This window comes from Neoarius graeffei, chromosome 16, assembly GCF_027579695.1.
Source record: "Neoarius graeffei isolate fNeoGra1 chromosome 16, fNeoGra1.pri, whole genome shotgun sequence".
NCBI lineage: Eukaryota > Metazoa > Chordata > Actinopteri > Siluriformes > Ariidae > Neoarius > Neoarius graeffei.
The window spans coordinates 50,098,415-50,123,980 of NC_083584.1; the positions used below are offsets into that span (position 1 = coordinate 50,098,415).

Consider the following 25,566-nt stretch of genomic DNA (forward strand, 5'->3'; position numbering starts at 1 on the left):
ACCTCCGGATTCCGACCCCAGTCCAACGGCCAGTCTGAGCGGACTAACCAGGAGTTGGAGAAGGCACTTCGGTGCATGGCATCATGCAACCCTAGGGCCTGGTGTGAGCACCTGCTGTGGGTGGAATACTCTCACAACTCCCTCACCAGCTCAGCCACTGGACTGTCCCCATTCCACTGCATGTATGGCTACCAACCACCCCTGTTCCCCAGCCAGGAGGGAGAGGTCACCTGCCCATCTGCCCTCACCTATGCACGCCAATGCCGCCGCACCTGGTCTCAAGCCTGCGCTGCACTCCTCAAGTCAGTCACCAGCTACTCCATTGGAGCCAACCGACAGAGGACGCCTGCGCCCACCTACCGAGTGGGCCAGAAGGTGTGGTTGTCAGCCAAGGACCTGCCCCTCCAGGTGAAGTCTCGTAAGCTGGTACCTCAGTTCGTCGGACCATTTCCGATCCAGAGGATAATCAGCCAGTCTGCTGTCCGGCTCCGACTGCCCAAGTCTATGAGAGTGCACCCCACCTTCCACGTCTCAAAGATTAAGCCAGTGCATGAGAGCCCTCTGGTCCCAGCTGCACCTTCTCCTCCTCCTCCTCGTCTCATCGATGGTGGCCTGGTCTACTCCGTCCGGCGACTGCTGAAGTCACAGCGCAGGGGCAGGGGCCTCCAATACCTGATGGATTGGGAGGGCTATGGTCCTGAGGAGAGGATGTGGGTTCCTGCTGGGAGAATTTTAGACCATACCCTCATCAGCACCTTTCATCGCCTGCATCCGGACCAGCCGGCCAACCGGAGGGGTCAACCAAGGGGTCCTTGTCGGAATGACGATGCACCAACCGCTACTGTCCCCGAGTCCATTTCTGAACCAGATCCTGAGGCCTTGGACACTGACCGGTCAGAGGAGTTCTGACCCTCCACCGGTATTCCCCCTCCTCCCACCCGTCTTGGTGGATCTGTGGCTAGGGACTTCTGGAGCCGTCCCTTGAGGGGGGGTTCTGTCATGGTCCTACCTGTGGGCTTCTCTCTTCAGGTAACATCTCCACTCAGCATTACTGGCCACGCCCGCTCTCACTTCCTCTTATTAACTTTCAGTGACTGTCATTGGCTGTTGCCGATCACCTGCTTCCCCCCTGTGTGTATTTAAGCTGCAGTTCTCCCAAGCCTCAGTGTCAGATCGTCTGCAACTTCCAGCGTGATAACCTGCTCTGTGTTCCTACTACTCTGACTCCTGATGATATTCTGTTCTGTCTGACTCTGTCTGCTCTCCAGCCCCGGTAACCTGATCTGCCTTCTGTCCTGTCGACTCTGCCTCTTGCCTGCCTCTCCTGTACCTTCGCCTGATCTCCAGCTTGCCCAGTCCTGCTGCTCGCCTGCCTCTCCATCAGCCCGGTGTAAGCAGCCCTGCCTGGAGCCCTACTCTTCAGCCCCGGTAACCTGACCCTGTATTTCTGTCCCCTATCTTGCTATCTGATCTGTGACTCTGTGTTCCAGCCTGCTCACTAAATCCAGCCTGCTGAGGGACTACTGCTGGGAGACTGCCTGAAACCCTAGCACTGCCAGCCTACAGCCCCAACGCCTGATCCTGTCTGATCTCAGAAGCTAAGTAGGGTCGGGCCTGGTCAGTACTTGGATGGGAGACCTCAGATGCTCCCACCAGCCATCCCTGCCTCTCAGTCCTCCTGTCACTGAACTTCACACACACATTCTCCCAACTCTCTTTTCCCCTGTTATTATTAAACTGTGGTTTGAGTGCATTTGATCTCCTCTCCTGTCTGGTCCTTGACACATGAAGGAGGGAACTTTGAGCAGTAAAAACGAAATTCAATATGTTCTCAACCTGTGTGCAAAATTCCACACACTGAGTCACCTAACCCAGGAGAATCTGTGGCAGGCGCAAGAACGTCAGGCCCAGCTGTATAACAGGGTTGCATGCCTCTGGGAGATAAAGTGCTTGTATGATTATGTCAAGCTCAAAATTCCTCGGTAAGTGGAAAGGGCCCAGCAGCTGACAAGGGCCTTTCTGTGCAGAGTTTGCATGTTGTCCCCGTGTCTGCATGGGTTTCCTCCGGGTGCTCTGGTTTCCCCCACAGTCCATAGACATGCAGGTTAGGCTAATTGGTGGCTCTAAATTGACCGTAGGTGTGAATGTGAGTGTGAATGGTTGTTTGTCTCTATGTGTCAGCCCTGTGATGATCTGGCGACTTGTCCAGGGTGTACCCCGCCTCTCGCCCATAGTCAGCTGGGAAGTTCAGCATTGTCAGCTCCAGCCTGCCTGCGACCCTGTACAGGATAAGTGGGTACAGATGATGATGGATGGAGAATAGAATAGAACAGAATAGAATAGGTCTGAAAAACCCCAGAAATGGAATATTACAAAAGAACAGATGAGAATTGAGTCATGCATAATAGAAATGAGAAACAGAAGCAGAACAGAATAGAACACAGTAGACTAGAACAGAATAGAGTCAAATAGAATGTCACAAACAGAACACAATAGAATTGAACTGACAAACAGCAATAGAACATAACACAAATGAATAGAATAGAATCTCTTCAGACAGAATATTAATAGATATGCATATTTCAGAACTGATATTAGAATCCAAATCTTGCACAGACAACACAAACCATAAGTGGAAACGTATTTTATTGAAATTATTTATTTTTAAGTATTATATTCAGGAAGGAAAATGTAAAAAAATGTTAATGATAGTTTGAATTTTATTTACACTATCAATATCACAACACATTCTATTTTTATGCTCTTTTAGCCATTTTTATTACTTGTGATAATGAAGTAATAGCTACTGATGGAGCCTAACACAATATAGTTTTCATCATCTAGTGCTCAGGGTTTGCAAATCTGTGCATTCTGTTGTATGACCTCGATGGTATAAAAGTTTAAAATTGTAGTAGCTCAACACAGAAATGACCACACAGATCAGTCGTCAAGGTGAAGCTGAGAAAAATATGTACAACTACAGTTTCACTTCTACTTTCGATCCCAGGTTCACAAAGTGTGATGCAGAGACACGCAGGGGACTGAGAATCATTACATCCCCCCCCCCTCCCCCAGGCTCTATAGTTTAAGACGCTGTAGTTGACTGGGTTTTGTAAACAGAACAATCAGGGCTAAAAAGCTTTTATGACATCCATAAAGAAATATGAAAAGGTTACCCAAAGGTTCTTTGGATGGTTAAGCTTCCTAAATGGGTTCCACTTGGAAGGTTCTGTGATAGGCAAGCATGTTGTAGGATTCTACATATAATAATTAGAGAGAGAGAGATGAACCATAGAATTCCTAAAGGTTCTAGATTTGTATACATTTCCCAAATACTTAAAGCACATTTATAAAATAAATCTGTGCTGAAAACAGTGGAGTCTGGCTGCAAAAATGTGATGTCAGGCAGCAGAGGGCAGCACATTCACTGGCATAAATTCAAATCTACTGAAAGACAAATGCAGAACCATGGCACAATAGATGGTATGAGGTGATAGGTGATAGCCTGAAACCCTTATGAATGTGCTGTCCATTGAAGATGGTCTGTAAAGGATACAAGAATGCAATATTTACAAAAAAAAAGTAGCATTTCAGTCAAATCATAATTTATGTATGGTTATTCTTCCATAGACAGCTGCATATTGTCAAGAGTCACTGTGTCCAATTCTGGTGTATTCGCCTCTATCTGCATATTTAATAGATCAGGTGAAGTATCACCATTTAGCCCTAAACCAAGATTGGGATCACACTGCACTCTGCAGAATGTAGGAATAAGACCAATGGCTGTGTTAGTTAAAGTGCAGTAATTCTGAACAAAACACTCAGGGTTTGGCGTGCTACTTAATGTTTCAGAGGACTTGCAAATCTCAAGGCTGGGTTCGAGATCATCCAAAGACAAAAAAACTTCAATATCTTGGGCCATGTTCAAACAAAGAAGGGTTTCTTTGACATCACAGTTGTCATGCAGAAAATCGAGATCATTACAAGGCTTGTTAGTAGTGATTCGTGAATCAGGTGTCAGACAAGGTACCCAAATTTCCATTAAAGGACCCACATAAGGTGTGTGATTTTGGGGATATATGTCCAAGGTATGTTCTTGAAGCTGCTCTTTGGGTGTGATCTCTATTATCATGTCAATGGTTGAAATTTCCTCACTGTAATCTTTGGACAGTGAAAACTGAAAAACAAAATAAAAAGTTATTTATGTGCATATACTGAAACCATACATTTGTCTGTTTAAAGAGAGTCATCCTACCTGGAAATCGCCCTGAGCTGTTTGGTTCAGTGGTATGATGTATGGAACTGGAGTTTTTACACATCTTATCTTTTTAATCTTCATTCTGTAATTAAAAATGGCATATCATAAAGTAGCACACCATGGTTGTAAAGCATTGCTATATCCTTCCTGGCAGCTCGAACTAATCTGTGCTGAGTTTCCCAGAAGCATCGGAGCACAAAGATCATCGTTAAATGGTAGTGCGAGCAGCACAATGAAAACTCTCTCTTCTAGTTAAGATGTTCTTAGCATTAAGAGGCTTTTGGGAAATCCACCACTGGCCATTTTCCTCTGACCTCTCTTATCAACAAGGTGTTTCCACCCACAGAACTGTCGCTCACCCAATGTTTTTTGTTTTTCGCACCATTCTGTATAAACTCTAGAGACTGTTTTGTGTGAAAACCCCAGGAGATCGGCAGTTTCTGAAATACTCAAACCAGTCCATCTGGCTCAAACCAACACCCATGCCACAGTGAAAGAAAGTCACACTTTGAGATCACAATTTTTCCCATTCTGATGTTTGAAGTGAACATTAACTGAAGCTCTTGATTTGTAGCTGCATGGTTTTATGCATTGTGCTGCTGTCAAGGGATCGGCTGATTAGAGAACTGCATCAAACAGCAGGTGGATGTAGGGGTGCTCCTAATAAAGTGGCCGGCGAGTGTAGACACACATTCTGGGGCCATTTTATCAGGTACACCTACTATTTCAGTGCTTTCTAGGTATAATGAGTAAGTAAATATAGTGCAAATTGTCTGTACTTGACTAGCATATTATCATCATACTGATTATCTCCAACAGACTCTAAAATTTGAACACACACACAAAAAAAAAAAACCTGGGTGGAAATTACGAGAGGTTAGAGGAGAATAGCCAGACTGGTTCCAGCTAACCAGAAGTCTATAGCAACTCAATAGTCACTCTTTACAACAGTGGTGAGCAGAGAACCATCCCAGAATACACAATACATCCAAGCTTAAAGTGCATATTCTGGACCAATTTCGTGTTTTTTTTTATATGAAAGAATGTCCCTTTACACACTCATCCAGAAGGGTAATTTTGCACAAGGCTAATGTGAACATTAACTAAACCTCTTGAGCTGTATCTGCATGATTTTATACTGCTAACATTTTAGACAAAAGCCCTTCATCAACTGAGTAAGAAAAGTGCGTCTGAGAGTATAAGAGGTGAAACACAGGGGTTACCTTGCAACAGGGAATAACAACAGACACATTAATCCTACTGCCAAACAAATCACAGTGACAGTTCTCTCCGCAGTTATTGCTGTCAGAAAAAACAACAACAACAATAAAAAGATAATAAATATAAAGACAATATGGTTCACTTCCATAAAATTGTATTAAACTACAAAATCAACAGCAATAATTAGTACAAACAAGCTATCGAAGGGTTATTTTTATTGAATAAAATGATTGCATAATTATTCCTATCTCCAGCTATTACACCGACTACAGAATTACCTCTTTGTGGGGTCTTCCATCTGATTTCAGTGCTCCAGTGACTTATATTCCCCTTATAGGACTCAGACCGACCAACTTTGGTACACACCTTAGCGATGTATTCAGTCCCTGGTCCAAAATGACTCTCTGAGATATTGTACGTTGTTCCACTTATTTCCAGCTTCTTCTGAAGAAGCACAACAGGTGAAAGAGATGATATTAGAAGTTATGGAAAACAGCTTACAGAAATTATGGAAAACAAGTTATTTAGTGTGTTAGGTTTCATATATGATCACAAATAATATAAATTATTCTGTCCACATTCACTGGATATGAGAAATCACATGCTCTGATTGGCTACTCTACTACTAGGATATCAGCTCATATACCATGAGTAGAGAAAAACAAAATGGTGGAGCGCATCAAGTCAGATATATCACTTTGTTATCAAGTATTTAAAAGAAACAGAAATACCTAAAAGAATATAGTTTTCCCCCCAATATCTCCTGTTCCACACTCTAGCCCAGTCTATGGAAGTAATGTACCTTTAAGTTGGTTTACCAATCACCAAAAAAATAAAAAACCCTAAGGAAGATTTCTACTCAAAAACAAAATCCCAAAAAATAAAAAACAACAACAACAACAACAACAAAAAATGCAACAAAATATGGAATTAAAGTATTTGATGGTAAGAATGCATCTTTTTTATTTTTAAGAATTATTATTATAGCATTTTTCACAAATTTCTACTGTCATTTTGCTAGTTTGTTTACATTCTAAGCAGAAATTATTTTGTCAGACATTTTGTATAAAGTTTTTATTTAACAAATTCGCAAAAATAAAAAATAAAAAGGATCCATTTCTCAAAATCCAGTGAAAGTAGATAGAATAAACCAATTATTCCATTCAGTCTTGTCGTACATGGCTTATAGCCAACTCGGCACTATGTGCCTTGTTGGCTATCACCTCATGTACAACTTGATTTCATGGAATAACTGTTAATTCTCAGACAGTATATATTAAGCTATTAAGATATGCTATTAAACAAAATGAAACCAGTTTGAATCCCCTTTTTCTGAAAGGAAAGATGAACTGAAAGGTGGTGGCAATTTATTTTCTATTGATTTGGCCTTGTGTTAGATTGTTGCTCCACATTTGAGGTTTAACATTTGTGTGCCTTCACATGGTCAAATCCTGGTATTTTCTATGATATGTTTCTGAAAATTATATGATTTCCTGAACTTAAATATGCTTCTTTTTTGCACATAACTCAACCCCAAGTACAATCATAACATCTGAAAGGCTGCTTTTGCCCATAAGTGGAACCTAATATTTTAAGGGCATATTTGGGTATATTTAGGAGCAAGATCAATGTAATTCTCTTATTTTATATTAAACTTTGGTCAAATATCTGTCACATTTTGCATTTTGTGCAATTTTTTACCTTGCACAATACCAGAAAAATTCAGTTGAAATCAAGCCATTTGAGGCGAATTGGTCCGTCTCTGAAAAAACTTGGCATTTGGATTTCCTGGCAAACACTGATTTTCATGATGTCACGTGCGGGACGCCTCCCTCTGAATCCTATGTCAGCGCTGGTTTGTTTATGAGAAAACGACCTGGTGGTTTTCTGCAAATTTCTTTAATGTTATCACGTAATTATTAAAATGGTTAACAGATGTATCGTAGGAGGGTGTAGCAACATCAATCTTGATGGGATTAGTACTCATCGTTTTCCAAAAGACCGGACAATGAGAGAGAAATGGGAGCACTTCGTGCGAGGCACCCGGAAAAACTGGCAACATGCAACAGACCACAGCATCATATGCAGGGCTCATTTCATAAAGCCCGATGACTTTGAGAACTATTTGCAGTGGGAAATGGGCTTCAAGAAGCAACTTGATCTGAAAAAAGACACAATTTCATCTGTTAGAATGCCCAAAGCAACACCGTCTCCATTTGTGTCAGCGTCACCAAAGGAGGCAGCCGTGTTTGTCTCCCCTGACAGAAGGCAAAGTGTCACATCTACTGAGGCTCTCGAAGCTGAGGACCAAGCAGAGCCGAGAAAAAGACCAAGAAAATCGGTAACTTACAATTTGACTGTTGCCAGGGTAAGAAATAAGAGAGACTATACTCTAAATTAGGTGATCCTGTGTTTGTCTCTCAGTCTGCTGGCGGATCCACATGTGACGTCACGAATCTGGATCAATATTCTAGGGATTTTTCCAGACGTGTTTTGTTATTTTATTTTTTTCTGCTGTAGACAGATGGCCTTGTGCAAAATTACCCTTCTGGATGAGTGTGTAAAGGGACATACTTTCATATAAAAAAACACTAATTTGGTCCAGGATATGCACTTTAAAACTACACTGAATAAAGATTTTACTGAGACACACCAACACATTGGTTGATTGTCCATTTTGTTAAAAGCACATAACTATCTGACAAACAGTCTGACCTTCAATGTGGCAAAATTATGAAGAAATTAAAAATATTTCCACATCGTTTTGGTAAAATACTGTGCATTTATGATTTTAAATAGAGCTGGACAGCATGGTGATGCAGTTTCCGCCCACTTCCCAGAAACAGTAAGATAAATTGCCCCTTGGTGTGAATGAGTGTGTGTGTGCATGGTGCTCTGGGGTGTACTGTATTCCCGCCTCAGGCTCAGTGTCTCGGGATAGATATTGGATCTACCAGGACCTGGCCAAGATAAAGTGGTTACTGAAAGTGAGTGAGTGTTTCAAGTAGAACTGTCAAAGTACATATACATGTATGTTATAGACAGAGAAACCCAATTTTGTTCAAAACCCTCAAAATCTTTCTATAATTCTGCCGCAATGATGTCTTTATGGGTTTTTCCAGGCTGCCACAAATTTATCTGCAGATAAATTGCAAAATATAGGTGTGTTTTTCTTATTTTATTTTTGTTTTTTTGAGCTGTGCTGGCAAGAAGGTCCTGGGTTCGAGCCCCGGGGCCGGCGAGGGCCTTTCTGTGCGGAGTTTGCATGTTCTCCCCGTGTCCGCGTGGGTTTCCTCCGGGTGCTCCGGTTTCCCCCACAGTCCAAAGACATGCAGGTTAGGTTAACTGGTGACTCTAAATTGACCGTAGGTGTGAATGTGAGTGTGAATGGTTGTCTGTGTCTATGTGTCAGCCCTGTGATGACCTGGCGACTTGTCCAGGGTGTACCCCGCCTTTCGCCCATAGTCAGCTGGGATAGGCTCCAGCTTGCCTGCGACCCTGTAGAAGGATAAAGCGGCTAGAGATAATGAGATGAGATGAGATGAGATGAGATGAGATGAGCTGTGCTGAGACTTACCTTCATAGGCTGTCCCACTTGCTGGTATGCCAAAATGGACCGAAAAGGCAAAACTGAATGATATCTGTGATTCTCATATCCACTCTTCCATTCAAAGATATAGATCCCATTTTCATACTCCACTGTCAGGTTATATGGAGTGATTGGTTTTACTGTGAAAGGAAAAATGTTATTTAGACTGTTAATCTGCTGTATAAACAAATATATTTACAATTAAAATGGGTCTGTGGCCTTATCGATACTTGTTCTGCATTCGACTAAATGTTGTAACTTGTAAACCTCCAACTAGAAAAAAAACCCTATCTAGTCAGAATTCCTCCTCGGGAACTTGGGACAGTCTTCTCAACCCCCATTTTCGGTGGCCCTGAAGGCCAAATCCCAACCACAAATGGGAAAACACAACAACAAACCACAAAACACAACTACAAAGCAGAAAACACAATGGCATTAACTTAAGATAAGATAAAATAAACTTTATTCATCCCTCGGTGGGGAAATTTACATGTTCCAGCAGCTCACAGATAGAAAGAGTCAGGAATAGACAGTAACAAAATATAGTGCAATAAAAGTATAAAAAAATAACAAAATCAAATAAAATAAATAAAAAGTAAAAATACAGGCCATGTATGTAATGTACACAACAAAAATAAGAATGGAACTTAAGTTCCAACTTCTACCAGAAACAGTAGGAACCTGCTATTGACAATGATCATTGCTGATTGGACTAATTATTATGCACCTGTTCCGTATTAGAGCATGATCGCAGCGCATGCTTATAAGAACTATCTAAACACATAGACTTGGTGAAGTATACACGCTGTACCGAGTGTCTCACATTACCAAGCCTTGTATCTGTGTATTGCCTTTCTGGTTTTGTGTATTTGGACTCTGTCTTTTGTCTTTGCCTCTGCCATTCTGTTTGCACCTCACATGACCGTTGCCCATTTCACGACCCTGCCTTTGTCTTATATTTTTGAACCGTTTCCCTGCCTGCTTGTAAATAAACATTCTTCCTGCAATTACATCCATCATTCGCCTGCTTACATGACACACTGAGCCATGTGCTCCTCTTCCCACCAGAGACAAACAATAAGTAATCAAGTCCTCAGTCAAGTTAACAATACGTGTTAATGCCGTAAAACAAAGGCTTAACAAGCCTCACTTTGAGTGTCGATCACTAAGAATTATCAAGAATGATGATCAAAGCATCGATAAAAGGATGAAATGACTGCTAATACCGCTAAATTTAATGCCTAGTTAAAGTGTCCCAGCAGGGTTTTTATACCCCCCCACCCCCACCCAGCCCCGCAGCATGACATAAATGACATAATTGGTGATTTGCAACACATGAGTGAACTGAATAGTGAAGATTTAGAGAAGATAGCGAGTCAGTGGGTGGACAATGACAACGATAAACCGGTAACCTCCATCATTTCCATAACAGATGAAGAAATCATCGCCTTTGTTCATGATCCTTTAACTCAGTCAATGAACTGCAATAGTGACTTAGAAAGAAAAATTCTTGATAAGGAGAATGTGCCTAAAATTCTGCATATATTGTGAGTGTTCGATGTGACAAGTGGGTCCATTTCCGTATAGCAAACTTTTCAGTATAATGAACTATTTGGACGTCCTTTAAGGAATTCTTTATAGCTGGGTTGCAGTGTATTCTTTGTCAATATTCCTTCATCTTGTGTCCTGGTTGCTTTACTGTTGGTGGGGACTGGGATCAAATGGTGCGTGCGGCGCATTTCCTTCCAGTTAAAAAGACGGACAGTGCATTCTTCCAGTGACGATCATTGTCGATATCATGTTCCTATGGTTTCGGGTAGAAGTTAATGTTGTTGTGTTTTCTTCTTTGCAGTTGTGTTTTTGGTTTTGCTGTTGTGTTTTGCGATTTGCCATTGCAATTAACTATTTGTCATTGTCTTTTGTGATTTGTTGCTGTATTTTCCCATTTGGGGCGGCACGGTGGTGTAGTGGTTAGCGCTGTCGCCTCACAATAAGAAGGTCCGGGTTCGAGCCCTGTGGCCGGCGAGGGCCTTTCTGTGTGGAGTTTGCATGTTCTCCCCATGTTCGCGTGGGTTTCCTCCGGGTGCTCCGGTTTCCCCCACAGTCCAAAGACATGCAGGTTAGGTTAACTGGTGACTCTAAATTGACCGTAGGTGTGAATGTGAATGGTTGTGTGTGTCTATGTGTCAGCCCTGTGATGACCTGGCGACTTGTCCAGGGTGTACCCTGCCTCTCGCCCGTAGTCAGCTGGGATAGGCTCCAGCTTGCCTGCGACCCTGTAGAAGGATAAAGCGGCTAGAGATAATGAGATGAGATGAGATGATTTTCCCATTTGTGGTTGTGATTTGCCCTTTGGGGCCACCGTACCCATTTCACCATGTGATGTCAAATCAACATGGCTGCTCACAGCATGAACAGTAAACAAATCAGCACTTCTTATCTTTAAATGAGTTGTACTGTATGTACAAGTCTGAGCTTTAGATCAGTCAACATACAGACGTACAGTGCTCAGCGTAAATGAGTACACCCCCTTTGAAAAGGAACATTTTAAACAATATCTCAATGAACACAATCAATTTCCAAAATGTTGACAAGACAAAGTTTAATATAACATCTGTTTAACTTATAACGTGAAAGTAAGGTTAATAATATAACTTAGTGTGGCAGCGGGGGCGTGGTCAAGAGTCGGTCTGTGAATGGAGGGCGGAGTCAGGGAAGGTAAGTGGTGGAATCATTGCACCTGATGGGAATTAACCTGTGTTTGTGTGTCTTCCCCAGTGACCGCGCCCTTTAAAAGGAGAGGAGAGCAGAGAAAGGGAGCTCTCTCCCCAACCAGAACACTTGTGTGTGTGTGTGTGTGTGTGTGTGTGCGTGCGTGCGTGCGTGCGCGCATGGCTGGGAATTGGAGAAAGGCTGAAAAGCTAAAAAATAAAAAGTTTGTTGAGAACTCAGTTCTGGCCTGCCGTGCTTCTGTGCTCCACCCACCTGGTCGAATACTACACTTAGATTACAACTCAAATTAGGGTGGTGCAAAAATGAGTACACCCCACTGACAATCTGTGGAGCAAAGCTAAATTGTAGACTGCAAATGTCTAATTTAACAAGAATACAATCACAGGTGGGCAGCACGGTGGTGTAGTGGTTAGCGCTGTCACCTCACAGCAAGAAGGTACAGGTTCGAGCCCCGTGGCCGGCAAGGGCCTTTCTGTGTGGAGTTTGCATGTTCTCCCTGTGTCTGCGTGGGTTTTCTCCGGGTGCTCCGGTTTCCCCCACAGTCCAAAGACATGCAGGTTAGGTTAACTGGTGACTCTAAATTGACCGTAGGTGTGAATGTGAGTGTGAATGGCTGTCTGTCTCTGTGTGTCAGCCCTGCAATGATCTGGTGACTTGTCCAGGGTGTACCCTGCCTTTCGCCCGTAGTCAGCTGGGATAGGCTCCAGCTTGCCTGTGACCCTGTAGAACAGGATAAAGCGGCTAGAGATAATGAGATGAGATGAGACAATCACAGGCAAGTCTAATTAGTCATTACACAGGTGCCCAGCAGACAGTTGACTATAAAAGGGTGTTACTTAAAGAAAACCCTTCCCCATTTCATGCTCTCAGCAATGGCACCACATGGAAGAGAAATGACACTTCAGAAAGAAAATAATTTCTTTACACCACAAAGGTGAAAGCTACAAGAAGGTCAGCAAAGCTTTACTTATCAGTCAGAATAGTGTAGCAAAAGCGGTACAAAAATTTAAGAAAGATGGAACTGCAACCATCTCACAGAGACATCCAGGTCATCCACGGAAGTTAACACCTCGACAGGAGCGTCTTCTGATGAGAAGGGTTGAAGAAAATCGGCATGCAAGTTCACTGCAGTTATCTAAAGAAGTAGAAAGCCAGACTGGGGTGACTACTTCCCGTGACACAATATGGCGTACACTGCAGAGGAATGGCATGCATGGATGCCGTCCACGAAAGAAGCCTCTCCTAAAGCCCAGGCACAAAAAAGCCCGCCTAGAGTTTGCCAGGGCCCATGCTGACAAAAATGAAGGCTACTGGGACTCTATACTCTGGAGTGATGAGATCAAGATAAATGTTTTTGGAACTGATGGCTTCAAAACTGTATGGCGTCGCAAAGGTGAGGAATACAAAGATAAATGCATGGTGCCTACAGTGAAACATGGTGGTGGCAGCGTCTTTATGTGTGGCTGCATGAGTGCTGCTGGTGTCAGGGAGCTGCATTTCATTGATGGCATCATGAATTCACAGATGTATTGCTCTATACTGAAAGAGAAGATGCTACCATCACTCCGTGCCCTTGGTCGTTGTGCACTTTTCCAACATGACTAAACACACATCTAAGGCCACTGTTGGATTTCTGAAGAAGAACAGGGTGAAAGTGATTCAGTGGCCAAGTATGTCTCCTGATCTGAACCCAATCGAACACCTATGGGGAATTCTGAAGAGACAAGTTGAGCATCACTCTCCATCCAGCATCCAGTCACTAAAAGAGGTCATTGTTGAAGAATGGAAAAAGATTGATGTTGCAAAATGTCACCAACTTGTTCATTCCATGCCTAGAAGACTTGGTGCTGTCATTAAAAATCATGGAGGTGATACAAAGTACTAGATGTAGTAGTTTTTGTTGTGGGGTGTACTCATTTTTGCACCACCGTAATTTGAGTAAAACTGAAAAATGTGTAATCTAAGTTATATTATTAACCGTACTTTCACATTATAAGTTAAACAGATGTTCTATTAAACTTTGTCTTGTCAACATTTTGGAAATTGTTTGTGTTCATTGAGATATTGTTTAAAATGTTTCTTTTCAAAGGGGGTGGACTCATTTACGCTGAGCACTGTATTCACTTGTTAAATCTAACACTGACTCTACAGTTCACTGTTTTGAAGAGGTAAATATACATCACCCATCACAGTTAGCTGGCTAATATGTTGTTAACAATAGATGAACATTGAGGGGTCTCTGGTTTGTTCCCACTTTTGGTTGGTTTGGTTTGTTGAAGTACTTTCCCAGGCAAGTCGAATGCAGCATTGTTTACCATATTACACATCATATACTATGAAAATGAGCATATTTCAATGTCCACTCACTGTGGTGTGCTGGCTTGTAATTGGACTTCAAAAGTATGCACTGTTTAGATGCACACAGGCTTATTGTAAAGTTATGGAAATTTGCAAATGTGGGGTACATTGCAAAGTCTGCTCTGAATTTGCACCTGTAGCCATCCTTTTCCACCAAAAGTGAACAGATGCATTTTCTGTTTGGAAAAGAAAGAAATGATTGTAGGTTACATCTTTGAACATGGCTAACCATTGTGTAGAAACAAATAATCAGATAGTTTGTGAAAATGGTATATTTGTAAATAAGTCAATACTTTTCCTTGGAAGCTGTGAGAACAAACTCCAGGTTGTAGGTAACATTTTCCATCCTGTTGGGAATGGCTCTGGAATCTACAAAGCAGCTGATGCTCAACCAGTAATCCGTTTCACAGGTGAGCAAATCAGAGCTGAGCTGAACTGAAAAATGAAAATGGCAGGGTTTGATCTCTGATCACTGAAATAACACCTTATATGTTACATTGGAGCGTATTAACTTTAAGAGCCCAATTCAGTGCTGCACAGTTCAGTGCTTTCCACAGTATAACACAACATTCACAGTAAAGAACCTGTAACAGTTGCTTTTACTTTTAGTCAGCTTATGCATATCAATTCATGTATAGATTCCAAATGCAACTTTTAGAGAAAACCCACAACCACTTCCTTAAAACTCATCAACTAATTCTAAAAAAATGAAGAAAAGAAAGACCCCTAATGAATGACAAACCTTGCTCTTGGGCTTTACATAGTTGTGTAAAGCTCAATAACGCACAGAGAAATCCAAGTTGGAGCACCATTATCATATGACGCTGTGTGTCCAATAAATACTAGCCTGGGGAAGGACACCCCACTCTTCAGAGTCAGTAAACCTGTGATATAGCAAATACATAAACACATGTCGACATGAGGACATAGGAGCGTTGTATATGTAAGTGAAGATCCAAAGAGGCAGCTATAAGCAACCATTTCATAAGTCCATTAAATCTTAAAAGTGGAGGGTTTTTTTGTTTCCTCCCAAATTATTGAATGAGTTTATTCAAAAACAAAGATAAACGACACAATTGTACATTCTGTACTGTTCCAGGCACATGTTTAATCATAATTGTAACGTTTAAATTTAAAGACAAAACTGACAAGATAAAACATGTAGCCGAAGTAAAACATGAAACTTTTGCACTACTAATAAAAAAGCTTTCCTTTTACAATGAATGTACATAAATACATGACAAAGCTGTCACACTGTCAGGTAACTTAGACAAATTTCAGCTCAAGCAGGTTCACTGAAAAACATGATAGAAATAAAGATGGTAGTTACCTTTTGAGGTAAAGCATTTGAAGGTGAATAAGCTCTCAGCTTCTGCTAACCGTGCGTGGCTTTATATATACAGACAGTTCTTGCCAAACCACAATATTATCTTAATCTATGATCAGTTAATGAAGGAGGTATCTTGATGGTGGGGTGTTTTGCACTCTTTGACATTTCGGAGTATTCAGTCATTTTGTTCTGTGCCTACACTGAATTAAGCATCCTCTTAGTCAGAAAAACCAAAGTTAGCTTTTTATTTTTTTATGACACAGTAACTGACACTGCAGACATAATGGATGTTGGACCAATAATGGATGTTGGACCAATTAAATAAATTTCAAAACCATTATCACATGTATAATGGTACATGTAACACATAATTTGCAAAGACACTGAAACTATCATGAAAAAGTTAATTTCTTCTCCCTGATATAATATAAACAACAGGTTTATTTCTATACAGCTGCCATCTATAGAGTTTATCACATTTGATTGCACGTTAAAGACTGGACTGGATTTGAAGGAATTGACTGCATTGATTTTAGCCAAAGAAATCAGTTTCAGGGAAGGAAATCTCTTATTTATTTATTTATTTATTTATTTTTAATGTAAGGAAACAACAACAACAACAACAACATATCTGATAGTACATGAGAGTAAGCAATATACTCCTGATGTGTGTTTTGCATAATTCTTATTTTCATTTTGTTTTCCACTTAGTCCTTTTATTTTGTAATATGCTCCACATTCCCCTTTAGTGTCCCCTTTCTTTTAGTTATTCTTGCACAGGGCCCATTAGAAATGAGATTACGTTGTCAAGAACTTCTGTATACATGAGCAAAATAGAGTTTGTTTATATAAAATCTATTTTCGTGAAGTCAGCAATAATTATGAATTGAAAACAATTTTTGTGTCCATTCCACTGTAAATACGTATTCATTTTCTGGTAGGTTTTTTTTTATAAAGGCATATACTGTATTAAATAGAAGGGCACTCAGTCGAGTGCAAGCCACATATGATCAATATCAAAATCAAATGACTTGAACCTAGGATAATACTAAAGCTGTCCACTAAGTTTCATCCAAATCTGTTCACTACATTTTGAGTTACATTGGGAACAGACAAAAAAAAAAAAAATCCTGGATCCACATACATATCTGGGTCCTGTTTCCACATGCATATGGGTTTGCATCAAAATCTAATGAATTGTTCCTTGGCCCATGGATCACCTTTCCACCAAATTTCATCCAATTCTGTTCACTACTTTTTGAGTTACATTGGGAACAAACAAACAAATAAACAAACAGCAGTGAAAGCGTGACCTCCTCCAACAATAAAGTTGGCAGAGGTAAAAATAAAGAAGGGGCTTTTAAACGAGGTTTTCTAATGTGATGAGTGAAAGCTAATATTTAACTAACATTCTTGTCAGTTTGATTCAGGGAAATAAAGTGCTACTACATTGGTAGGCAAAAGGAAAACAAGGACTGACACTTCTATCGTGATGTAAAAGTGCATGCCCAGTGCACTTCATGGACATGGAAGTTCATGAACTGAGCTTAATACATATAAATCAACAACAATCTGTCCATCTGAGCTTTGGTTCTGTCTGATTACTGCAAATAAGTCAACTTTAAAGGCAAACTTGCTCCCATACTTCACAATTAAGTGCTGCTAATACCAGTCTGACTCATCTTCGAAAAACAGCATCAAATCAGCTGCCAAAAGTAATCAAGATATGACATTTATACTTTGCCTGAGTGTTAAACAAAGATGGAAAAAAGTCAGTAGCTGAGATCAGCAATTATAGCATGCACATAAATGATCTGATATACTAGTATATGCATTTCAGTGTCTATCAGATTAAGCCCTCCTCAGAAGAATGCCCATGTTGCCTTATCTCCACGTGCTCAGTTTCCTTTTCACTCAGAAATCTTGATAACAAGTGCAAAACTATGGAGCGTTGTCACGTGATTGTCACAAGTAATCTTCACCACCTCCTGTTCTACAACTATCATTTTGTTTTGTTAAAAAAAAATCTGCAGTAAGTGATAACATCAAAGTCTCTTTTCATAGATTTACACAGAGGCAAAATACCCAGAATTAAGTCCAAGAATCATGTCTCTAAGACTATTGTTTCTGCATGGTAGAGACGTCACTGTAGATAATCTGTAACCATATATGGCTAATAAACATGCAATAAAGACTTTTTGGACAATTCCAAAACCTTTTGCATGATAGTCTGTCAGTGTAGCAGTTCATGGAAACAGAAGTTTCCTACAAAGAGTTGCTATTTTCTCCTTCACAATTACTTGCTGGCATAAAAGCCATCCACTGCTTGACATAGTTTGAATGGGTCCCCACAGTGCCACCCAATAAACCAGTGTCCATTCGTTCTCCTCCTTCGCATTCAGAGCTCACCGGGCTCGAGCAGTCTGATTCCAAGAATCCACTGTCAATAGTGTCTAAGTCAAGGCCAATTTGAGGATAACCATAATCAGAGTGTTCGTTGGAACTAAATGAATCCAGTGAGAGCTCTTCACCATTCTCTGCGTCATTGGCTTGCAGCTGCCACTCATTGAAACCCTGTACTTCTGAACTCTCCCTGTTGCCCGGCTCCGGATCTTCGATCTCATCAGGAACCTCAACTGCATTCCGATTAGTCTCTTCAAAATTTGACATGGCCCCCTCCTGTCCAGACACGGTCACGGTATCCATGGAGATGTGGCCACTGGAGTGGCCAAAGCCAAGGCTGCTGCCTCCAAGGAAATAACGCTTGGACAAGTCTGGGTTCATCAAGCTGAGAAGACTCCAGTCTCCTAGACTACTGCCTCCACTTCCTTGATTGGGGAGAAGAGGCGTTTGCAGCGGCACAGCAGCTTGCTGTTTCTCACTCAGCACCTGCAGTGGAGCACTCTTTTCCAGCACGTCAAAGCTGCTGAAGGTAAACACTGGTCCAACCCATTTCTGTAAAAATAAAACACGAGATGTTTAGGATGAGGACAGACCCAAGCTATTTTTGCAGTTAAATTGGATATGTTTTGATCTTTGCTAACATACACTATATGTCCAAAAGTATGTGGACACCTGACCATCACACCCATGTGGGATGTGCTTGTTCAACATCCCATTCCTGATTTATTTCCCCTTTGCTCTTATAATAACTTCCATTCTTCTGGAATATAATAACCTCCACTCTTAATGAGATCAGACATTGATGTGTTGTGAGGAGGTCTGGGGTGCAGTCAGTGTTCCAGTTCATCTCAAAGGTGTTCAGTGGGGTTGAGTTCAGTCAGGGTTCTGTACAGGACACTCAGGTTCTTCTGTTCCAACCTTAACACAGCATGCCTCAATGGAGCTCACTTTATACACAGGGGCATTGTGATGCAGGAACAGGTTTGGGCCTCTTAGTTCCAGTGAAGGGAAATTGTAATACTACAGTGTATAAAGACATTATAGACAATTATGTGAGTCTAACTTTGTGGTGACACTTTGGAGAAGAAGCACATGGGTATGAGGGTCAGGTTTTCACATACTTAATGTACTTAATGTAATAATATGATTTCATGTACAGGTGTGCATCAGAACTGGAACCCCATGGGACCCAACAAAAGGTCTCGGGAGGTGGTGTTTTTTACTCTTATGCAGATATGAAGAAAAGCCACTTTGATGGACATGGAAGCATATTTGCATTGGTGTTGCACAACACATTTACTGTATTTCTTTATTCACCTTTGGTATAACTGCTTGATCCTTCTCAGGCAAGCAGGACTTTAAATGACTAATATCTGTATCTTAGAATTAGTTTTGGCCAATTCCCACCCACCAGTTAGGCCTCCCCTATCATATCACAGCAACTTACTCGGGTGAAAACTATCACAGGCTTCTTCAGAGACATGTGAACCCAGCCAACTGCATGTTTTTCGAACTGCTGCTCATGCTGCACCACACTCTGGTTTATCACACTTGGAGGAAAGTGTATCCACCCCCTTCTGCAGGCATGAGCTAATAGACGCCTGTGATTGGCCAGTGTCATGGTGATTGACAGGGGAAAGAGAACATGCCCCTCCTGGACAAACAGCATGGCCAGTTTCCCTTCTTTGACTCCTGGCCAGGCGGCACGGTGGTGTAGTGGTTAGCGCTGTCGCCTCACAGCAAGAAGGTCCTGGGTTCAAGCCCCGTGGCCGGCGAGGGCCTTTCTGTGTGGAGTTTGCATGTTCTCCCCGTGTCCGCGTGGGTTTCCTCCGGGTGCTCCGGTTTCCCCCACAGTCCAAAGACATGCAGGTTAGGTTAACTGGTGACTCTAAATTGACCGTAGGTGTGAATGTGAGTGTGAATGGTTGTCTGTGTCTATGTGTCAGCCCTGTGATGACCTGGCGACTTGTCCAGGGTGTACCCCACCTTTCGCCCATAGTCAGCTGGGATAGGCTCCAGCTTGCCTGCGACCCTGTAGAACAGGATAAAGCGGCTAGAGATAATGAGATGAGATGAGACTCCTGGCCATCATCAAGAATTGAACTCATAGTCTCCAAATATTGTAAACTGACAAAAATTTGTGTATATTTCAGAAAAAAAGAACCAACTAAGATCCAACGAAATATTAGGCAAATGCAAACAAAAATAATAACTGCAGAAGCGGTAGGGAATTGGTCAGAATTTCTTCAAGAAGAGATTAAAAAAAAAAAACAGTCCTGATGTAACCTCTAATTCAATCCATGTTGAAAAAGTGCTCACAAGTACTATGTGTGTTTGGATGTGCTTGGGTGTTCACACGCCCATGTTTATGAACAGACTTTATCTTGGTGTTAAAACTCATTTTCAGCCTTCAACTCATTTTAGTAAAATGAATAGTGACTATCTAAACCTAAATCAGTACTCCAATTATAAAACTAGTACATGGTTTCATCACTTCGGAAAAAAAAAGTGCTCACATGTGTCTCTGCTATTTGTTTTAGCTCGAATATTGCAAGGGTTACGAGAAATGGGAACGTTGTGTGTGGTGTTTAACATAACACAATGGATTTAATATTGCTTAGGACACAAATTAAAACAGACAGTGTTAAGACTGATCTTAAAACAATTTAATTCTTAAGATAAACTCATGGGTCGTATCAGGTTGAATGTCATAAATGTCATCTTTCTGACTCAGAAGGACAACATGAATGACTCATTCTCAAAGTAAGATAGAGTGCACTAGAGCTGAGTTGGAAGTTCAGATCACTGAGATATAGAACAGGTTTCACTCGTTGCATTCATTTTATCTCCCAACAAGGCTAAAATACAGAATTAATACATTTATTCTCTTTCTCTTGTGCTAACCTGTCATCATCACCATTTCCATTGGAATTAGTTCACTTTCAATGTATAATTTAGCTGCATGGAAGAACCTCCAACACAGTTAGACAGTGTTTCTCAGGGGAGAATTTTTTTTTTTTTTAACAGCCGCAAACCGCTGCTACGTACCAACATGACATCAAAACATAACCCAAGGGTTGAAATCTTCTAGATTCTGTGAGCTCAAGACTGAGGGCTCCCCTGTCTTAATCCAGTGGAAACTTCATAAAATTTCCCTTTGAGATACAAACATCTATATATAACTACCCACCTAATCTGAGTTTAGGGTTGAGATCAGAGTACTTTCCATTAGAGGGGAGAAGTGCTACTTTCATTTTACACATGTAACTCAGGTCCACCCAGATGTCAGTGCCGCAGACCTCCCAGTGTTTTTGAAGCCCCTGGAGACTGACTCATTTGAGTCCCCTTTTGCATGTGGCTAGAACTGTTGTATAGATATGCTATATTTCACACATAAAATTCCCTCTGACACACACTGTCTCTCACTCTTTCTCTGGTTAACATTTGCTGCTGGATGAGACCTCAATATGTTCAAAACAACACAGCCACTGTGCTCTCTTACCTTGAAGTCTCCTTGGTATGTGTGATAAAGGGGTTTGAAGAAATCATGGGGGTCCGGGATATACTGAACCAGACACGGCTTCTTAAGCAAGCCCTTGTAGCTAGGGGACACAGGTAGAGAAGCCAGTCTTATTATTTCAACATAGTGTCAAGTGATACATAGTACAAGACCAGGATTTGAAAGACACACATGAGAACTGTGTCGATTGTTAATGAAGTGAAAACAGCAGCCTTCTTGATTTGAAGAGAACTGATGCACTGAAACGGGTGAAAGAGTTGATGCAGCAGCAGCAGCAGCACTGCATGTCTGACTTCCTCTACTTTCTTGCCTATATGAATCGAAGGCCGCCTTGCAAGCAGAACTTTGCTGCCTTTGTGGTTTGTGAGAACGTAGGAGGCACAGTGCGTGTACGGTAAAACGAGTGATATTGATTACTGGAAAAGGAGGAGGCACTATTGATATTTAAAATCAGCCAAAATGTCTATTAAGACCTCAGTTAATCATGAGAAAAGATGAAAGATATCTTGCAGAGAATCACCAGAATAAAGGTAATGATATGATAAGCATGCGGTTCAGTGTGTTCTGACTGTCTCAATAATAATAATAATAATAATAATAATAATAATAATAATAATAAAATAATAATAATAAAAGTCACCAGTGCACTAATAGTGTTTGTTCATATGTTTTATAAATGTCACTAAGGATGAAAGATACTCACCGCATTGCAAAGAACCCAAAGAGTCCAAAAACAAGAGGCAGCATCAAGAAGTACCATAAACGATCAAAAGGCTCTGGAAAGATTGTGAAATAAAAGGGGTTCAAATAAGATGGGACAAACTGGATTCATAATTTATTGCTTTGCACTTTACAAAGGGGCAGTGGATTAAATTTACAGCAAGTCTTAATTAGACTAATCCATATGAACCCATACCACAAACTATTTAAAAAATATATAAAAAGTCCCAAATTTCTAATATTCTTCAGCTTTTGTGCTTTAAACACTTAATCAGTACCAAAGTAGAATAACACTGTAAAATAATGAGCATTTTTGCAGACTGATACACGAAAGAGGAACAATTACTGTAGTTCAGTTACGTAGTGAACATTATTGGGTCCTGTGAAACTGGCGTTTAGTCCAAAGTGGTTGTGAACATGTCACGTTATAGTTATAGAAAGTTATAGTAATCTGTAATATATGCCTAAGTAACAAACAAAATCTTCAAGTACAACAATTATTTTTATTGCTTGGTTAATAATAATAATAATAATAATAATAATAATAATAATAATAATAATTATTATTATTTATTTATTTATTTATTTGCAAGTTTGATGTTATTCTTGTAGAAATAGTTTGGAGCAGAATAACTTCAGAGTTAGGTCTCAATGCTAAATAGCATTGAAAAACTAAAACAAAACAAAACAAAACCCCACTCCTGTATTTATGGGTTAATCAGTTAGTAGTGCAGGTCTGCTGTTTAGACAATAAGATGAAGCACATATGTTTCCATTCAACCTTCCACAAGCAGAGATTTGTTCCACAACACGCACTGACGTTCGACAAGTTCAATCCAAACAGCCTGATTTTTTTTTATGAAACTAAAAATGAAATTCCCTTATTAAAGTGTTGCATGTTATTCCACGAAAGTTTGAATGTTTATTTTAAAATATACGTACCAGGGTCGGCGTGGGGGCAGGTGCACTCCACGCTGTCGCTCCATTTGCTCCATTCGGTTTGGTCAAGGTTCTTCAGTTGGGGGTTGACTGAGGCCTGAACATCAACCACATACACTTTTCCTGGAGAGAGCAGGTCACACTGGATTTCCTGATACCTGCGGTCCTCTCCGACATTGTACACCCTCGAGTGCTCCTGTGAGGTGGGGGGAATGAAAAAGATTATTTTGCTTTGTTTTGTTTTGTGCAAATGAAGCAACGAAAAATTGAGATGTCGCATACAGTTCATGGTGTTCAACATATTGCAATTTTTATTTTTTTACACTTTACAGACCATTTTTTACATTTTCCACCTGGTTTGCTTGTTTAAATCTTGTTGCATAGTCTATACAGATGTTAACACTGGGATTTATTTGGATTTTTTTTTTATTTGCAACGTAGACTTATCCATGACATGTAATGTGCAGCATAACACTAATGGTGCAATGTTATAAACTGGTGTACCATCACAGACTTCAGTTAATTCTAATAACAATGCAGTGTAATGTTTTACCTTGTTCATGATGCCTTTTGGCCTTAAACGCACTCGATATATCAATTCACCAAACAGCTCGACATTTTCATCCTCTTTATAAGCCATCTCCCAGGTGATGTTGAATTCTTTATTATTTTTAGTAAGAGTTAGATTCACAGGTTGCTGTGGCTTAACTTCAAACAAAAGAGAAGGAAGAAATACACGAATGATTAAGAGGATACAGTTGGATATGATTTGATTTGCATTATGAAAAGCTCATTTGAGTGGAATCATGAGTCAGGAACAAAATAACTCCAGACACGTACTCATCTGGTTCAGAAGCACAACCTTTGAAGCGCACTCTTCCCTGTTGGTTTGTTGGTTGATGTGTTTTCCTTTGAGTTCACAAGAGGTATCAGGGTTTACTATCATGAAAAAGTTGTCTGGCTGCATGGTACACCACTGATTTGGTGATCTGATGACACATTTCCCAACTGTGTAGCCCATCATATCGCTGAAAAGACGAAAGGACAATGTGATGAGAAATAACCAGGCAAGGCAAACAATTAGCACTTTCATCACAAGCTGGAATGCATTTGGAAAGGACAAGGCGTGAAAGAAAAAAGTTCATTGGCATTAAGAGCATCATAGTAGCATAATAAACAGTGTTAACAGTTTGTAGAGAATTTATATATGTATATAGTCAAAGGACAAAAAGGACACGATGAAAAAACAAAATTAACTGATACCTGCAGTTTGCCTGAATCTCATAAGACAGTGCTTTTTCTGAACCCGAATAGGAACAGTTCAGCGTTGCGATGTAGTCTGTGGTACAGCTTACATGACACGCAGCATCTGCTGCAAAAGCACAACATGGTCAAAGTTCTTTCCTTTCCCTTACCACTGAATTGCACAGCCTGCATATTCTCTACTGACTGGAGGTACAACAATAATCCATAACCACGAGAAGAGCTTAGACTTACTTTGCCGAACAGTTCCATAGAACACGAGCAGGACAATGACCAGGTATAACACAGCCATTATAAAGAGGAACACACAATCCCAGTGTTCGGCTGAACTCAGTCCCTTGTTACACAGCACATTAACAAAATCTGCAAGTAGGAAAAAAACACCCCCCCAATCATCAACACCTCATGATAACTCTGTACAGTAAACACACAAAAAATGGAAGTGATTTTTTCGTTTTAATCATAAACACAGAAGACAGAGACAGAAAATGAACAAGAAGCAGAATTTACTTTTAGTTAATTTTCACTTTCATCTATCTCACTTCTGTTAAAAAAGAGGAAAACATGACGTGGGAAAGGAGAAGAAGAATGAGAAAAACACAAAACAACAGTCTCTAGAATGTAGATTTCTCTATAGCTTGTAAACACGTTGAGAAGAAGGAAAAAGAAGTACTGACTTACTTGACCCGCTCTCCAAGCGATTTTTTTGATACCAAACATATCCAAATCTTCAAAAAAGACTTTGGTCAGGCTGCTGCTCGATTTGTCTTAGCGAACATTGGGTTTTTTTATTTTTATTTTTAAACAGTTTTTACTGCATATACTGAGCTACTAATGCTGTCCTATTCACCGACAAGTTCATTCAACAGATGACGTTTGGGACATCATGACCTGAAGGATGTGGTTTTGTGGTCTGCTGCAAAGAAAGCTGAAATGTCAAGCACCTCCTTCTTTGTGCTACTTTTTTCTTTTCTAAGGTCACAAAAAAATGCAGTCTCATCGGTAACTGGTAAGAAGCCAAACATCCAACATTCAACAGTTTCTTCCTTAAAAAAAATAGAGGAAAATCATGTCAATTATCTTCCCTGAACATGACGATAATGTCTTGAAAGTGCAGGAAGCTTGTAAACCAGGTAGAATTGTATAAATTTAATGATAAAAAAAATGTTGCACACTTGATTATTAAGCTGCTAGGTCATCAATAATTATTTTGAATTTGAAAAACTGCGTGC

The 25,566-nt window shown here is 40.6% G+C and overlaps 1 protein-coding gene across 6 annotated transcripts; it reads right to left on the reverse strand.

Annotated features, from left to right (window-relative positions):
• Positions 1-3,450: 3,450 nt before the first annotated feature.
• On the reverse strand, positions 3,451-25,204 carry il21r.1 (interleukin 21 receptor, tandem duplicate 1). Of its 6 annotated transcripts, none has more exons than XR_009656809.1 (11): positions 25,016-25,204; positions 24,569-24,697; positions 24,335-24,440; positions 23,912-24,099; positions 23,625-23,779; positions 23,075-23,267; positions 22,116-22,188; positions 21,395-21,494; positions 15,490-18,444; positions 14,902-15,043; positions 14,508-14,594 (listed from the first exon to the last, which is right to left on the reverse strand). XR_009656809.1 is itself a non-coding variant. In XM_060943123.1 (9 exons), exons 2-9 carry the CDS (start codon positions 14,975-14,977, stop codon positions 3,617-3,619), a joined length of 1,422 nt encoding a protein of 473 aa, XP_060799106.1. In that variant the 5' UTR covers positions 14,978-15,043; positions 15,490-17,739; the 3' UTR covers positions 3,451-3,616. The 6 variants fall into 6 exon arrangements, 4 of the variants coding, with proteins under 4 accessions (XP_060799106.1, XP_060799105.1, XP_060799104.1 ...); XR_009656808.1 differs by having other exon boundaries at positions 24,335-24,443; XM_060943123.1 differs by lacking the exons at positions 21,395-21,494; positions 22,116-22,188; positions 23,075-23,267; ... (3 more) ...; positions 24,569-24,697; positions 25,016-25,204 and adding exons at positions 3,451-4,177; positions 4,256-4,340; positions 5,482-5,560; ... (1 more) ...; positions 9,057-9,208; positions 14,169-14,335 and having other exon boundaries at positions 14,453-14,594; positions 15,490-17,739.
• Between the last annotated feature and the right edge of the window lie 362 nt (positions 25,205-25,566).